The 18,379-nt window shown below is 32.0% G+C and overlaps 2 protein-coding genes across 2 annotated transcripts; both read right to left on the bottom strand.

Moving 5' to 3' along the window:
- Positions 1 to 274: 274 nt before the first annotated feature.
- Positions 275 to 7,993, bottom strand: LOC143615428 (uncharacterized). The gene is made up of 3 exons (XM_077088549.1): positions 7,564 to 7,993; positions 1,538 to 1,903; positions 275 to 841 (listed from the first exon to the last, which is right to left on the bottom strand). The coding sequence occupies exons 1-3, from the start codon at positions 7,925 to 7,927 to the stop codon at positions 483 to 485; spliced, it is 1,089 nt and encodes a 362-aa protein (XP_076944664.1). The 5' UTR covers positions 7,928 to 7,993; the 3' UTR covers positions 275 to 482.
- A 5,023-nt stretch (positions 7,994 to 13,016) lies between these two features.
- On the bottom strand, positions 13,017 to 17,840 carry LOC143615431 (importin subunit alpha-2-like). Its single transcript, XM_077088552.1, has 10 exons — positions 17,614 to 17,840; positions 16,762 to 16,858; positions 16,560 to 16,651; positions 15,880 to 16,011; positions 15,604 to 15,789; positions 14,401 to 14,564; positions 14,229 to 14,307; positions 14,021 to 14,149; positions 13,810 to 13,937; positions 13,017 to 13,723 (listed from the first exon to the last, which is right to left on the bottom strand). Exons 1-10 carry the CDS (start codon positions 17,827 to 17,829, stop codon positions 13,357 to 13,359), a joined length of 1,590 nt encoding a protein of 529 aa, XP_076944667.1. The 5' UTR covers positions 17,830 to 17,840; the 3' UTR covers positions 13,017 to 13,356.
- Between the last annotated feature and the right edge of the window lie 539 nt (positions 17,841 to 18,379).

The raw sequence follows: 18,379 nt of genomic DNA, 5'->3' as shown, positions 1-18,379 counted from the left end.
TTTAATGCATATACCTGTTTTCAACAGCCAGGAAGTCGGTTTTTGTCAAGTTGTTTTCACAGTTATCTGCTACTGATAATAAAACACAGGGGAAGAAGTGTATTAATTTTTATTTTTATGCATCTATAGAGTGAGTGGTTTGTAAAATGTCAAGTGGGTAGGTCTCTAAAAAGTGTCTTTTTAATGCATAACACTTCCTAAATCTTTTTCACTTAAAATGTTTTGTCATTGAAATAATTTTGGTGGTGTTTTGTCAAAATATTAAACTGTTGTAATCTTATTTGAATCAATCAACACATACAAACATTTGAAGGTTACACATATAAGAACAATTGTCATATGATTTCGTGATTTACACATGTACATTATAACGATTAATGAATACACAAACCTAACTATCAACTAGATGTAAATAAGTATATATAGAAATAATCAAACCAAAGCGTGTATCAACGTGTTCTTTAAGGTAATGTTGTCATCAACTAGGCTATTTTATGCTTATCGCCCCACCTTTGAAAGATACGTGAAATCATAGCAAAGAAATAAGCAAGTGAACACATGATTCGTGACAAAAAATCGGCAATCCAATCTTTATATTTCCTTTTTGGAGGATGAGTTCGATCTGACTGTAATAAAATCCGATATGTGGCTTCGGTTAATGCAAAGGATGTGATTGGATCAGATTCCTCGGCTAATATACCTTGCTCTGTTAGACATACTATATCGTATGCACCTGTTGTTACTGGTATCCCCAGATAATTACATATTTTGATTCGGCAATTTAACCTTTCCATTGGTTGTAACATATCACCATGTGTTAGGATCAAAATCGGGTCAACATCTGAAATTACATGAAATTCAAAAAAGTAATTAGATATAAATCATATAATATACTTGCAGCTAAAATACTAAGTTACCTTATTCTTTTCTTGTTTTTTATATCTTTTGACGTTAGAACACACCCTAAAATCTACTTTTAAAATCCAGTATGGTTGATTCGAGAAATATAACATAAGTACAAAAAAAAAGTGTACGCATTTTATTAAAAATACAAAATTAGATACTTCTATTTGGAGTTCAAATACTTAGGCTGGTTCGATTAGAAATTCATAATTTCGATATTAATTCATAACCGGTTCAGATATTGACATGATTCCAATTATTCGAAACATGAAATTTTATTTGAACCAAATTTTGAATTTTTTAAGCTTGATTCGAATAATAAAACACCCTTAAAACCGACTTAGAATATTTGAATACTAATTGCATAGTTCTGTTTTTATAATTACAAGCTTTTAATAACTTAAAAATCGTACTTATTTATATTTTCTTTAAGATTCTATAATATATTGTTACATTCAGTTTAATCATATAAACTGGCTTTGACTCTTTGTAGAGGTGCCAAAAAAAGCGGTTTCTGACCCAACTAGGTACAAACCAAGTTTTGGGTTTCTTTCTGGAATTATCCTAGAATCGACCCGACCCGACCCTACCCGAAACCTGATTAAAAAAACTAATAATAATTGATATTACTTACTTGATTTTCTTATAGAAGCACAATGAAACAATGATTTAATGGCTTCTACTTTCTTAAAATCACCACCACCAAAAAATGCCTTGTACACATCGGTCAAATCAGCCACCACGACCACACAGTTAACCCTCCGCCTCACAAACCCATCGGGACTACAGTTTAACCTCATATTAACACCATCTTCACCACCAAACCGACACCGCTGATTATGACGGACACCGTCATTCATCCACCGTGCCACCTCCTTTAAACACTCCCCCATCCGGTTATCATCCAACCCCCTTGAATCATATACACAAAACCCGTTACGTGTTGATCGTAACACGTTATGTTCTTCAAGAATCATAGTTGAATAATTCGATGATTCGTCTGCAATCAATATTTCAAACACGACCATCACTTCTCGAGCTTGAACTAGCTTGCTAGTCTGTTATTTATATAACTTTTTAACGCAATATATATATATATATATATATATATATATATATATATATATATATATATCAGGATACCCTTTTTTAAATTCAAAACTATGAGAACCATTTTGAACCACAAAAAATCCAAAAATAAAAAAAATCATAAAATTAAAAAAACACAAAAAGTAAAAAAACTAAAATTCTTATTTTATTATTCCGGTTTCATAAAAAAAACTCGGTTTAACTAAATTATATACACATATGTATAATATATACATATATGTACATTTACATGTTTTTTTGTACACATGTATATAATTTAAGATAAAAATGATACTGTACATATGTGTATATTACGTAACTAAATATTAAATAAAATTATACATATGTGTATAATACGACGTTTTTTTTTAATTTTTTTTAATGAAACCGGAATGAAATATAAGAGTTTTGGTTTTTTTACCTTTTTAAAATTTTTATTATTTTTTGTTTTATGATTTTTTTAAAGGTGTTTTAGTGGTTTAAAATGGTTCTCAAAGTTCTCAATTTGTAAAGGGTTCTCTTAGAAGGCAAATTAAGACACTTTTTTAAGGGATTTACAATTTATAAGGCATAAAGTACAAGTGTAATAAAGGATAAAGTGGTCTTTTAAACACAATCAACACACGTTCATTTGATTTCAACAAATATATTACAAGTTTGGTACCTCAACTTTAGTCAAATTTTGTTAATTTAAGAAAATAATTACAACTTTCATCTCTCATGGTTAACCAATTTTACTCTAAATTTATTCTTTTTGGTTTTCTTGTTATATCTTTTACAAAAATATGATTAAAACTAAATCTTAACATACCCATTTAACGAGCTTATTTTTATTTACGTGTCAATATAATTTTTTTTAAAACATAAACGGTTTAAATTGTACAAGTCATTAATGCATGGATATATGCATGAATGTACAAGTTAGTTTTACAAGTAAAATTAATTACAAGTATAGTACCTCAACTTACTCAAAATTTATTATTTTAAGCAATACTTACAACTTTGCCCCCCTCATGTTTATATAAATATTATTATCTTTTGATATGTTTTTCAAAAATATGATTATAAGTACTCAGATCATATAAATATCAAAATAATCAAGGCGAACTCGAGTTTAAGATTTTATCTTAAATTTCAAGCAGAGCTGAGTCGGCTCGGTATGATGTTCGAATCGAGTTAGGCGTGGCTTGCTAACAACCTTTTAAGTGTTGTTTCCTGCTACATCGTGCTGGCATCTAACTAGTATATATATATATATATATATATATATATATATAATATTTATAACAATGTATAAAATGATGACAAAAATAACTAAATGGTATATAAGAAGTAGATTTTTCATAAGAAATGTAGAAAGTGTGTTTTCATCATTAGATCTGATAAAACACACTGCACAGTAAACGCACCGCATAATAAACACACTTTCCATATCCGCCATCAGATCAACATATATAACGCACCAGATTACTTCTTACACTTTTTAGACACAATTCACTTCTTATTTTAACCTCACCCTATATATATATATATATATATATATATATATATATATATATATAGAATCAGGATCATGACAGAACTTTTTTGAAATTTAGAACTATGAGAACCATCTTGGAACACAAAAACCCAAAAAAAATCATAAAATAAAAAAAAACACGAAAATCAAAAAGTAAAAAAACCGAAATTCTTATTTTATCATCCCGGTTTCATTAAAAAAAACTCGGTTTAGCTTAAATTATATACATATATGTATAATATATACATATATGTACATGTACATGTTTTTTTGTACACATGAGTATAATTTAAAATAAATGATATTGTACATATGTGTATATTACGTAACTAAAGATTATATAAAATTATACATACGTGTATAATACGACGTTTTTTTAAAAAAAATATTATTATTATTATTTTTAATGAAACCGGAATGAAATATAAGAATTTTGGTTTTTTTACCTTTTTAAAAGTTTTATTTTTGTTTTATGATTTTTTTTAAATATTTTTTAGAGGTGTTTTAGTGGTCCAATATATATATATATATATATATATATATATATATATATATATATATGATCAGGATCATGAGAGAACTTTTTTGAAATTGAGAACTATGAGAATTATTTTAGACCAAAAAAAAACCAAAAATAAAAAAAAAATCATAAAATAAAAAAAACACAAAAATCAAAAAAGTAAAAAAACCAAAATTCTTATTTTATCATCCCGGTTTCATATATAAAAAAAACTCGGTTTAGCTAAATTATATACACATATATATAATATATACATATATGTACATTTACATGTTTTTTTGTACACATGTGTATAATTTAAGATAAATGATACCGTACATATGTGTATATTACGTAACTAAAGATTATATAAAATTATACATGTGTGTATAATACGACGTTTATTTTATTTTATTTTAATGAAACCGAAATGAAATATAAGAATTTTGGTTTTTTTTACTTTTTTAAAATTATTATTATTTTTTGTTTTATGATTTTTTTAAATGTGTTTTTAGTGGTCCAAAATGGTTCTCAAAGTTCTCAATTTGCAAAGGGTCTCTTAGGATCCTTACTCTATATATATGTATATATATATAAGTGATGGTTCAGTGAAGAAATCATATTAGTGTGAGAAATGTGAGAAATTAATCATAATCTACATTTGTTATGGCAGTTTTGTAATTATTTGTGACATTAATATTAATGGCTATTATTTAGAAAGGACATTGAGGTAATCTTTTTAATACGTTAAATAAAGAAACAAAATTTTTGTCAACTTAACCCCTTTTTTTTATCCTCTCAATTTCCAAAAATAACTTCTCTCGGAAACGAAAACAAATCAAGAATGATATCCACAAATGGGATATGGAAATAATAATTTAAATGATATAATAATCGATATATCTATTCATTGGTTAAAAAATTATTATTTAGATGATGTGTAGGATATTATTAGTAAATAACTAATATAATAAGTTAAATGAAGTATATTCGTTGTACACAATATTTAAATATTGGGAAAATTTTAGTGAGTGTAGGTAAGTGAAGGTAAATGTATAGGTATTGGTGTATGATACCAACATATTGCTATATGAAGACCTACATGGGAAAAATAAGTTTGGTAATGTAACATAAGGATGTAAGTTTTATGAAAAACTTTAGCATTTGTAGGTGCGTGTAGGTAAATATGTAGGTGTTGGTGCCAACACTTTGTGTATGCCAGTGTAGGTAGTTGGTTTTGAAATCACAAACTAAAAATGCACTTGTCGTTTGTGAAATTAAATATCTATTTATGTGTTTTTTTCTTCTTTTGTTTGTTAACAACTATTAATTTTATTTATTATTATTATTGTTGTTGTTCACAAGGTGACTTCGTCAACTACACACAATTCTCTCTTTTTCTTCTAGTAAAAGTGTAAAACATTATTATTATTATTATTATTATTATTATTATTTCATCCTACTAACTACACTTGTTAATGTTGCACCACAATCACTTATTCCTTCACTTGCCTACATAAGAATATAAAACACATTATAACAAAACTATATGTAATATACCTACATTGACCTCCACAGTACACAAGCCGCAACAATATCCATACCCATCTAAGTATTATACACAACCCACTATACACGTTCAACATTTCGACATAAAAAATTTCTAAAATAAAAAATAAATAAAATTAATAGTTGTTAACAAACAAAAGAAGAAAAAAACACATAAATAGATATTTAATTTCACAAACGGCAAGTTCATTTTAAGTTTGTGATTTCAAAACCAACCTACCTACACTGACATACACAAAGTGTTGGCACCAACACCTACATATTTACCTACACTCACCTACAAATGCTAAAGTTTTTCATAAAACTTGCATCCTTATGCTACATTTACCAAACTTATTTTTCCCATGTAGATCTCCATATAGCAAAAAGTTGGTATCATACACCAATACCTACACATTTACCTTCACTTACCTACAATCACTAAAATTTTCCCAACATTTAGATATTCATACAACGAATATACTTCATTTAACTTATTATAGTTAGTTATTTACTAATAATATCCTACACATCATCTAAATAATAATTTTTAAACAATGAATAGATATATCGATTATTACATCATTTAAATTATTATTTCCACATCCCATTTGTGGATATCATTCTTGATTTGTTTTCATTATTTGTTTTCGTTTCCCAGAGAAGTTATTTTTGGAAATTGAGAGGATAGAAAAAGGGGGTTAAGTTGACAAAAACTTAGTTTCTTTATTTAACATACTAAAAAAATTACCTCATTGTCCTTTCTAAATAATAGTCATTAATATCTGTTACAAATAATTACAAAACTGTCATAACAAATGTAGGCCATAGATCAACACAATCAACGGTTATAATTAATTTCCCACACTTCTCACACTAATATAATTTCTTCACTGAACCATCCCCTATATATATATATATATATATATATATATATATGTGGTTAAGGATTCTAAGAGAATCCTTTACAAATTGAGAACTTTGAGAATCATTTTAGACCACTAAAAACACCTTTAAAAATATATTTAAAAATAATAATAAAACAAAAATAATAAAGAAATTTAAAAAAGTAAAAAAACCAAAATTTTTATATTTCATTCCAGTTTCATTAAAAAAACATTGTATTATACACATATGTATAATTTTATTTAATCTTTAGTTATAACGTAATATACACATATGTACAGTATCATTTATCTTAAATTATACATATGTGTATAAAAAAATGTACATATATGTATATATTATACATATGTGTATATAATTTAGCTAAACCGAGTTTTTTTATTTTATTTTTATTTTTTTATGAAACCGGGATGATAAAATAAGAATTTTGATTTTTTTACTTTTTTCGTTTTCGTGCTTTTTTATTTTATATTTTTTGGTTTTTTGTGGTCTAAAATGGTTCTCATAGTTATCAATTTTAAAAAAATTCTTTTATGATCCTGATCCTATATATATATATAGTTATGACTAAGAAATATAGAAAAATAATTATGTTATTATATAAATAATAAAAATTTTATCAATTGTAGCATACCAGCCGAGACTAAACTAAGTTCGAGCTTGAAAAAACGATGGGACTTGAGCTTGAGTTTTATTAAGAGCTCGAAACAAGCTAAGCTTGAGCTCTTATAAGTCAAAACAAGTGGAGCTCAACCTTAATCAAGTTCAGACTCGACTCGTTTGTACCCCTATTTGGCTATTCGTCATAATTAAACTAATATTTATTTTTGTCACAAAAACTCCTAACAATTTTTTAGACATAAAAATATCTCTACATGTAAAATTTAAACAAAACTGTAAAAAATAAAAATTTAAAACAACTTGAAACCGATACATCCAGTTATTTTTGCTTACGTGTTTTTTTTTCTTAATTTTTTTCTCTCAATTTTGGATGTATTGAGTTCCAAGTTGTTTTTAACTATTAAACAAAATTTCATAGTGTTACATATCTTTTTATCTTAAAGAATGTTTGTGAAAGAAAACAGAAATAAAAACATACTTGAGGTTTGAGAGAATGGAATGAGACCAGATCTGCCAAGAACACTATACATGAGATTAATAATGGAGCTTTTACCAGCACCAGACAACCCAACCAGTAAAACAGTAATTACCGGAGGTATATACATATCTTCCTTCTTTATCCCACCAACTGGAATCCAAAAGTCACCAGATTTATAGACCATGAGCTTGTGTTTAAGATCATCAACTCCATGTTCACTTATTAAACACAGGCGTTCCATTTCTCTAAGCACCTTAGTTATGCAAGATGATGATGATGATTTAATTTCAGGGAGTGATCTCCACCATTGAAAAGGTGATGGTGATGATGATGATGAGTCTTCATGTTCATGTGGTTCAGCCATTGATGCTGCTACAATAATTCTATTTTGGTTTCTTTTTGAAGTGATGGAGTTGAGTGGATAACACTTTTGGTCAATAATTCAATATGCAACATGTGGGACATGTTGCTATATCAAGCAAGTGGTGTAGTTAATGTTGGTGCTTATTGGTCAAAACATAGCTACATTATTAGGTTAGGGGTGTTATCATCTATGTGGTAGTTAGTTGTGAGTTTATGAACTTGTGTTGATTTAAGTTATTATTGAGTTCTCATACGAAACTAATACCTAATGCGTTTTTAACACGATAGTTTTGAGTTTTGTCTATAAAACTTTATGTTTGTATTAGGTTGATCTATTTAACTTGTATATTTTATATTTTTTTTTACTAAAGCTGTTTGTTTATATCTGAATGGAATCATTCAGATGTAAATATCTGATTCATTAAGACTTCAGACTGTTTGGTTTCAAACAGAAAAACATCTGAATGGTTAAAATTATGTCTGAATCATTCAGACTTGTTGTTGCTGAATGGGACAGATGTTCATTCAGACTTGTTGTTGGGTCTTAACTAAAATTGATTAGGTATTTATGACAAATTTTAAAGATGTAATACAAACGAGTATCAAATTCTATGATTTAAACACAATTATTTATATAAATCAGTTTTTTTTCTTGTAAGTTTATAAATTTAATTAAGAATTTAGAGCTTTAACAACATTTATAGGTTTGTGTATGTGTTAACCGGATAAAACTCGCATTGTGTCTGCGCTCATGTGTTTGACAAGATTTCTACATTCATGTCAACTTTTTTTTGGGGTTGCATTGAAACTTTCGGTTAGGGTTCAGTCATGTTTAAGTGAATCATTACCTCACCCGTCACAAAGTAATCCAGGTTGGTGGTTAGGGCACTCTTTATTAGGAAGTGTTATAGCATGCGAGTGTCCTATGAATATTTATTAACTTACAATTTTAAAAACTGTATTTATATGTTTCATACAATCATGCAGTATCATATGGGTGTGGTTTGTCAACTTGAAATATGTGATTGGCACTTTGTCTCTATTCTATTAAAGATATAGCGTGTGTCATCCATATGATTACGACTCATGTGGTTACAATTTGTTAATTTGGAATAGGTGCTTGGTCCTTTTGGTTAACATTACATGTAGTCAAATAACAAAATATTTCACGTGAGTGTATAGTTACGATAGGAGAAAATATATTATATGGAAATACCACCATGGTTTAAATTTACTCCATTTCCGATTTAAAATTTTGTCTGCTTTAAGGTACAGTCATCAAAATTAGTTTTGATTGTTATATCATACAACAAATAATATAATCTTATTTCCAGTATTCAATTTATTAATTTTTTATATGAAAGAATTGTGATTTGGTTGAATAAAACAACTAGTGCATAAACTAACAAGAAGACTAAGAAGAATGTTTTTATTGAACCCGTTCCTGCTACAGAAGACCCAAATGTTGTTACGGTAGTCAACCATAACCGCAACTAAGACATATGGAAGAATTGGGATTTGGTTGTGAATGACGAAGGTTATCAAAAGGCTCGTTGCAAACTATGTGGAGCACAATTAAAGCACGATTCCAACTCCACTTTGAGAAAGCACATCGAGAAGCCATATTGCAAGGCGATGAAAGGGATTGGCGCGACCGATCAAATTGATTTGGGTAAAGATGGTACACTATTTCGTTACAACACGAGTCAAGTTCAAGATAGAATGGCAAAGTTCGTTATTCAACGAGGTTTGCCGTTTAACCACTTTGATGACCCGGATTTGACGTCGTTGATTCGAGAAACTCTCCAACCGCGATACACACATATAAGTCGTACTACCTTAAGACGGCATTGTATCAAGTTGTGGGAGTGTGCTAAAAAAGAGTTAATCGAGTTTTTTCATTCTTTACAAGTGATGGTTAGTTTAACTACCGATGTTTGGTCGGCACCACACGGGTTGCCCGAATCATACATATGTGTCACTGCTAATTGGGTTGATCCGGTGACATGACAATTGATGAAACGCACCATCGCTTTTGAAAACTTCCCGTTCCCACATACCGCCGAAAAATTGTTTGAATTACTTGATGAAGTTATAACGACTTTCAACTTGAGAAATAAAATATTTTCGATTTCGTTTGACAACGCTTCAAACAATACTAAGGCGGCCGAAAAATTTATCATTAAATATTCACCACCTTGTTTCGGGGATTTTTTTCATGTTCGTTGTGTTGCACATATCATCAACTTGGTTGTTCAAAAAGGTCTCGACAATGAAAACATTTGTGAGGATTTAAAATTATTTAGACTTATGTTACAAGATGTCTTCAAAAGTGGTAAAAGAAGACATCTTGAATATAAGAACTATTGCAAGTCGGTTGAAAGAAAGTATTTGGGGCCAAATTGGGACGTTCCAACCCGTTGGAACTCAACTTGTCATATGCTAAAGTGTGCTTTTGCCCAACGCCAAACTTTACAATCTTTTCATACCAATCTTGTTGATGAACGCGAGGCCGATATGCTTCCAGAAAGTGTTTGGGTGAATGTCGGTTTTTTGTTGGGGTATCTTGACGTGTTCAAAAACTCAACAACAAAGTTATCGGGAGTCTATTATCCTACTAGTTGTTGGGTTTTGCAAGAATTGTACTACATGTCTTGCATTTTTAAAAACTTTGCGGAGAAAAACAAAATCTTCAAGAACATTGTTGCGGTGATGAAAGAAAAGTTCTTAAAATATTTTGAAAACATACCGCCGGTCTTTACTTGTGCCGCCGCATTAAACCCCTATTGGAACGTTCATGGGGTTGAGACAACGATTGAATAAATATTCGACAACTTGGGTATGCACGAGATCGACCCGAAGTTGTCGATGGAAGCGAAGGAAAAGTTCAACAAAAACCTTCAAGACCTTTATGACCATTATTTTCAAATGTATGGTCCAAGCACGAGATCGTATTTTGTGAAAAAACAACTAGTAGGCCGTGCAATGACCTACTTATAAACTTGATGAATGCAGTTTGTGAATCGGCATCTAAGAGGCAAAGAGGAAACACACCAACTAGCGAACTTGGTCGATATAGTGGAGCAAACTATGTTGAGGGCGCAACGGTCGACGAAATTCGCTCTATTGATTTGTTGGCTTGGTGGAAAGGAAAACAAAACGAATTTCCCATTCTATCCGCCATGGCTCGTGATTTGCTTGCCGTACAAGCCTCAACGGTTGCTTCCGAATCGGTTTTTTCTCTTAGTGGGAGGGTGTTATCTATGCAAAGAACAAAATTAACTCCCGAGTCTCTAGAGGTTTGCATTTGCCTAAATGACCATTTGGATGCGGTGGATCGTGTACAACAAAAGGCGAACTTTGAAGACGAAATACCAATAGAGCGTCATATTCATGATGAGGAGGCGGAGGACAGGGTTTCTTCCGATAACGATGACGAGAGTGAAGACGAGAATGAAGACGAAGAAGAGTTGTAATTTGTGTTTTTTATTTGTTTTAGTAAAATTATTTGTAACAAGTTCAACTAATATTTAGTCTTGATTTGTTTAATTATAACTACTTTTGTTAGTCATGATTAATTTTTTGTTACTTTTTTATAACGACGAACATTTTATTTATTTAAACAATAACTATTACAAACATTATTAAAACATAAACGATACTAAACATAACAACTAAAACTAAAAAAACAAAGTCCGTCGTTTTAATCCGGCGTTCTACAACGATTAAGCGTTGTCACCGGTGGTAGATGCTTGGGTTGTAGAGCCGGACGACTCTCCCACTTCCGCTTTTTTAGCATCCAAACTTCTTTTCTCTCGACAATACTTATTCGTATGTTTTCGTAATGTCGAGTTGGACCCTGCTTTAAGAAACTTCGAGCAATATTTGCAACGAGCCATCTCCTGTGAGTCGGTCATGAGACACAAATCGTAATGAACCCAAACATCGGGGCATCTTGTTGTTTCGATCACCATAACAACGTCGTCATTAGTTGCCATTTGTTGTCGGTTTAAGCTTAATTGTGTTTTGGAGTGTGTTTTATAGTTTTGGAAGTGGTTTAACAAGTACACATCCATACCTTGCTATTTATAGAATGAAAATAAGCTAAATATAGTAAAAAAAACCGGTTCCAACGGTCAAAAACGGCTATATAGCCGTTGGAACCGGTTTCTAACGGCTAGAATATTTGAATTTCAAAAAAAACCGGTGGAACCGGTTTTTACGTAATAACCGGTCCCGGTTCCTAAAAGTTAGCATTTCTGGGCATCGGTTCGGGTCGGGAACCGAACTGGTTCCTGACTGGAACCGGTGCCATTTCCTACCCGGTGTGAAAAAACCGGTTCCGAACCAGTTCGGGTTTTCCAAGTGAACCCGATTTGTGCACGTCTAGATAGAAGATAGGTTCAATACATAATGTATCTGTATAGTTTGATTTAACTATATGTGTTCTCACTTTCACAACTATCTTTAATTATTTATAACTATCAACTAATGCATTATAATTATACAGTTCTAAACCAAGTCGGGGCAAACTCAAGCTCGAATTTAAACAGAGAGCTGTATTGAAGAACTCAAGCTCAGCTCGGTTTATGCTCCTGTTTGACTTGGTTGGATTGCTTGAACTTAAAAAAAGGTCTTCAACTGAAGTTGACCCAAAAATAATAAGGAGTTGCACTTAAAATACTTGAATTTCTTTTATGCACGCTATACAATATTAAAAGTTTGGGTTAATTTAAGCAAGCCTAACAAGTTAGCTAATAAACAAACCAGCCATTCAAGCTCGGCTCATTTACAAAGCTGGTCTACTCAGCTCGGATTGTTTACAAACTGAGACAAATTTAAGCAAGCTACTTTGACAATTCTAATCTGTAAACTCAAGTTCATACAGTTAAAGTCTTAAAGACACCTAATCACAATTATATTTGAAACAAAGCCTCTACAAAATCAAATTGAACACAGAATTTAAGAACCCCCATTTAAATCTCCTAACTATTAATAACCTAAAATAAACCCCAAAACTTCATACACATTTTCTTAACCCAACAACATGACATTCTAAATATATTCCGATAAATGCATTACCACGTAAGTCAAAAACCAAGCCAGTACATAAACAAAACAATAACATCATCCCTTTGCAAATGAGAAAAACCATAAAATTCGACATTACAAATATGAAATATAGACTCTTTTAACATCATATAAATATACACGCACCTCCTTAACACCAAAACAAAATACATATCCGCCTCGAACATTGTTCCAAAACATTCAACGATTCGAGGTAAACAAAACCAAACAGCCCCACCGCTCCAAACTCGGCCCTTTATTGTACCTGGACCGCCCTTAATATAACCTTGACCCAACTACACCTGACCTTGACCTGACCCGACCCGACCAGACTTCACTTTGACCCAACCCAACATACCTTCAGCCATTAAAATTGAACCCGCCAGGTGGCACTTGAACACTTGGATTGCCAAAGTTGAATCCAGGCTGTGAACCATCAACTACGGGTTCCTCTTCTTCCAACCAATATGTCTCAAGAATCTTAACCGCTTTCTCGTAGATTTCATTATTATCATGAGACTGTAAATTCTCAATCTTTTCTAACCCTTCTGCATCGTCTATCAACTGAGCATAATAATTAACCTCTCCAGTGTTACCCAAGTTTTTCTCAGCTTCACCGACCTTTAATATGTTCTCGAGCCCTTCTAAACTCACCGTCACAATTCTCGGATCCGGGCACACGAGTAAATCACACAGTGGTTTGATGCAACCCTGGTTCACCAAATACCTACAAATCAGAGATAACCATTGTTAATGATTAATGGTAAGTCATAAACAGTAATTATTATTTATAGAATGTTTAGAATAAAATACTTGATCTGTTCATTAGTGCCACCGGAAGTGGCGTTTGATATCGCCCATGCGGCTTCTTTCTTTATATCAAATTCAGCATTTTGGAGGAGGTTAACCAAGGGACCCATTAACCCAGCTTCGATTACCGACTGAAAAAAAAACGTTGAATCGTTAAAAATGATTTTACTTGTGATAAATATGGTCAAATGCATGAAAAGACTCATATGGCTACCTGGATTTGCTCTTTGTTTCCAGCTGTGATGTTTGAGATTGTCCAGCAGGCTTCTTTCTTGATACTCTTTTTGTGGTTATTGGTCAACAAGCTCAGCAGACATGGGAGTGCACCATGCTCAATTATACACTGCATAAAACACCATCAGTATCCACATATATGTATGTGTATTGTGTAATTTGTAAATGTTTATAATGCAAGTTAATACCTGAGTTTGGAGATCATCACCAGTCACAATATTACCAACAGTTCGAAGTGCAGGAATGAGTACTGAAGGAGACGGGTGCCTGACAGATTATATAAACAGTTAAAGCTTTTAAATTTTAATAATCAAGATTGCAAGTATTTAGCAACAATAATAAACATGAAAAACAACTCACATAAGGAGTTCAACAAGACGTCTGCAGACACCAGCCTCAATAACAGCTTGAATTTTGTCATTAGTACCATCAGACAGATAGGAAAGAGCCCAACATGCATCAGTCAACACCTCTTCATCATTTGAATGTACAAGTCGCTCAAGTGCAGGTAGTGCTGGTCTTGTCTGCAAATCAAAAGATTCATATTATTATATCAGTTAATACAATAACTATAGTGGTGGCTATTTCGACCTGTTTATTTGCAAATGCATCTGACTTTGAGGTCTAGTTAAAAATTTGCTAAAAAAATAACAGCTCAACCTAGTTGAAAGTTTCATGTGAAACGTGCTTGTAGCGCATACAACCTCCTAGATCGTTTTATTTAAAAATTCAAATGTATTATTAATGCAATAATATTTTTATAATCATATTTAATGTGTTAAGTATTAATTTAAAATCTGAAAAGTAGACAAGACACACTCAAAGGTCAATCTAATCCAACACTTCTTTAACCTAAACATATTTGACCCAATATCCAGCCCTAGGCTTTTAAACAAACCAAACAGTTGGAAAGTTCGTTTATTAATGAACGAACGGACATGGACAAACTTTTTGTTCATTTAGTTATATAAACGAAATGAACACGTCTCGTTCATTCATTATGTTTGTGAACATTCTTTACGCTTGTTCCTTAAAACGTGTTTATGTTGATTAGTTTACGGCTTTACGCTTGTTTAAGTTTGTTCATTTATATACTCACTCAAATTTATTAGATCATTGCAGTTTAGTCTAGTTTTATAAACTTGGAATGTCACTCGTTACAGTTTAGTCTAGTTTTATTAATTTTTTAGGCCCAACAGATTGATGTACAAGTTTACTTATAATTGGCGTTCGCCCGGTGATGTTCGTTTATATTTGTTCATCCATGTTCAGTTATGTTCATTTGTTAAGTTTTAATGTTCGTGAACCATTCATTTATACTGTTAACAAACAAACATAAACATGAACACATTCATTATCTTAAGAAACGGGCACAAATAAGAAAACCATGTTCGTTCAGTTGTTTGTGTTCAGTTTTTGTTCAGTTCAAGTTGAACAAACACGAACATGTCGAGTTCGTTTTCATCCGTTTGGTCGTTTACAACCCTACCCAGCCCCGTCCATTTAGCCAGTAGCTACCTCTAGATTACTATATCAAATATAAGAAAACAACTAGTAAACAACCTCTTCAAAAGGAGGTTGTGGTTTCCCGCGACAGAAATTTGAAAGTGTCCAGGTGGCGTTTCTCAGCATGGAAAGTTTAGCATGCTCGTTTAACTGAGCCAGCAATGGAAGCAAAGCACCTTGACCAAGAACAAGATCCCGACACCTTGGTGAGTCACCAGCCACATTTCCCAATGCCCAAACAGCCTGCAACAACCAAACATGGTTACACACACACACATATAAACAAAACTTTCAATCTTGTAAAGCAATATCATATTATCATCCATGTATTACCTGCTCACGAACATCATCACTTGGAGAGGCAAGAAGCTTGACAAAGATTGGAACCGCCCCGTGATCGATTACAACCTTTGTGTTCTCAGAGGTTCCAGAAGCAATGTTTGTGAGTGCCCACGCAGCTTCAAACTGTCGATTTAACAATTAACATTATATAAAGCGAACAAATACAAATAACAATACTAGGGCTGTAAACAAAGGAACCAGGCATTGTTCATGTTCGTTTGTTAAGCTTTTATCAGACAAATCACAAATGAACAGTTAGCAAACACAAAACCGAACGAAATTTTGTATTTTTGTGCGTTCGTCGCGGAAATGATTTTGTTTGTGTTCGTTTATGTCCGTTCGTTAAGTTCATAAACACACACAAACAAACAAACATAAACAACCACAAACTAACATAATGTAATTTGAAAACTAAAAATCAACATTCTTAATCACATGCATTCGACATAATCACCCAAAATAAATATAAAGCTGAGTACTTGACATAATTATTTGAAAAACTTCAACACACTAACTTCTTGTTCATGTTCATTTATTTATTAAAACAAATGAATGTATATGAACTTCACGTCGAACAATTCAGGAACAATTCACTGAATGGTTGGTACGTTTACAGCCCTAAACAGTACACATGTAGCATTGAAGCCAGTGGGGTTCAGTATAATGCTGACCTGGAGCTGTGGGAAATCCTCTCTCATCAAGAACTCAACGAAGCGGGGTACCACACCAGATTGTATAACTTCCTCAATTGGTGGGCTCCGTTCTGTGAAATAGCGTTTAGTAAGTTGTATATGTAAGGTCACCAGGTAGTACAGTAGTACAGTACTTGCAACCGAATATGATTCAAATATACACACACACAATTATACATACCTATTGAGAGCAATTTACGAAATTGAGTAGTTGCTTCAAGCTGCATATTATTATCATTCGAGTAGACTCCAGCAACCATAGAAGGAAGAGACTCTAACTGCAATTTATCATCATTTCAAGTTTTTAACAAGTTCAAATGATAACAAGACTAAGAAAGTGTATCTATAAAACCATTAGATTTAACAGTGAACAAATCCTCATTTTTAACACCTTTAACCTCATATAAAAACTTCACATACGCACAAGTACAGTGTAAACTAGCTAAAGAACTTTTTAACAATGTTGAAGGTTTAGAACGAACAAACATCATCACAAAAAGTTTCAACATTAAAACCTAGTAGATAAACTTACAAGATTTTAAAACAAAAGCATAACAAATAAACAACCATATGTGTGCATCAAAACTTAAGACGAATGTAAGGGTTCATAAAAACTCTAACCTCAATATCATTGGCTATTCAATCATCTCAAACTAATAACACACACATACATATCAAGAACTTACATAACTATAGCCTAGCAATCTTAATATTGTCATACAATGATGACGTTACAAAACAGCAAGCGCATATGTAATCCATCAAACTAATAGAAACTTAATATGTATCATCATCTGTTTATACATATTTGCAAAAAAACTTTCAAATCCTTAACCTAATTGATGCATACACAACTCACAAACTTGTAACCTAGCAAACACTCACTCAGTCAATCTCATCACACTGATTCATTTGCAATCTAAATCTCGAACTAAGTCAATCAATTACCAATACAAGGTATATATAACTATATAAGTCTAATTACACGCATCCGATCCAACTGTTACGAAATCGAACCGGATAGTAAGTATACCTTCTTCTCGATGGTGGAGGATGTGACCGGAGCACCAGTAACCAGCGGCTGAGCAGCCGGAAGCACTTGACGCTTCTTAAGCAAGTTCTCCTCTCTCTTATTCTTACGGATCTCCACCATATTATCTTCTCGCCGCCGCCGTCCTTCGTCCGCATCCACCGCCACCTTGTAACGGTTACGCCGGACCTCCGTCCTCGCGTTCGGCCTCAACGACATGATGATCTGATCTGATTAATTGATACAATTCAAAATGAAACCCTAGATAAATAGATTCGTATGCAAAAAGGAATTAATACTAATACAGAACTCAAGTGTGTGTATGTGTGTGTATACTGTATACATACTCTATAATAGATACATACCTTGGGAGAGAATTTAGAGAGAGAGAGAGAAAGAGATCGGTTTGGTTTAATTAATGAGAGATTTGGATTACTCGGTGTAAAGTTTCACGGTAGTTGTGGTTTAAACTTCAAAGTTCAAACTTTAAACTTGTGTCTTTGTAATTTATACCTGGGGGTGTTTGGTAGAGGGATTTGATTGGGGAGAAATGAAATTAGAGAGAGAGAGAGAGAGATCGGTTTGGTTTGGTTTGGTTTGGTTTGGTTTGGTTTAATTAATGAGAGATTTGGATTACTCGGTGTAAAGTTTCACGGTAGTTGTGGTTTAAACTTCAAAGTTCAAACTTTAAACTTGTGTCTTTGTAATTTATACCTAGAGTCTTGTATGTACACGATTTTAATATACAGCTTCGTGATGAGTCCATTAA

Source organism: Bidens hawaiensis, unplaced genomic scaffold, assembly GCF_021521415.1.
Source record: "Bidens hawaiensis isolate Kalapana, Puna unplaced genomic scaffold, B.hawaiensis_p1.1 tig00042889_1, whole genome shotgun sequence".
Classification (NCBI taxonomy): domain Eukaryota; kingdom Viridiplantae; phylum Streptophyta; class Magnoliopsida; order Asterales; family Asteraceae; genus Bidens; species Bidens hawaiensis.
Note: the sequence above shows the minus strand (reverse complement) of the source record. Positions and strands in the feature narration are given on the sequence as shown.

What these genes read in the sequence shown, in the direction of transcription:
- LOC143615428 (XM_077088549.1), bottom strand. Translation starts at nt 7,927, where the DNA reads ATGGCTGAACCACATGAACATGAAGACTCATCATCATCATCACCATCA. An exon ending in TCCATTCTCTCAAACCTCAA is followed by an intron (nt 1,904 to 7,563) that starts GTATGTTTTTAT and finishes TATTGATTGCAG; the next exon opens with ACGAATCATCGAATTATTCA. An exon ending in TGCTTCTATAAGAAAATCAA is followed by an intron (nt 842 to 1,537) that starts GTAAGTAATATC and finishes ATGTAATTTCAG; the next exon opens with ATGTTGACCCGATTTTGATC.
- LOC143615431 (XM_077088552.1), bottom strand. Translation starts at nt 17,829, where the DNA reads ATGTCGTTGAGGCCGAACGCGAGGACGGAGGTCCGGCGTAACCGTTAC. An exon ending in GTGATGATCTCCAAACTCAG is followed by an intron (nt 14,150 to 14,228) that starts GTATTAACTTGC and finishes TGTTTTATGCAG; the next exon opens with TGTATAATTGAGCATGGTGC. An exon ending in GGCACTAATGAACAGATCAA is followed by an intron (nt 13,724 to 13,809) that starts GTATTTTATTCT and finishes TCTGATTTGTAG; the next exon opens with GTATTTGGTGAACCAGGGTT.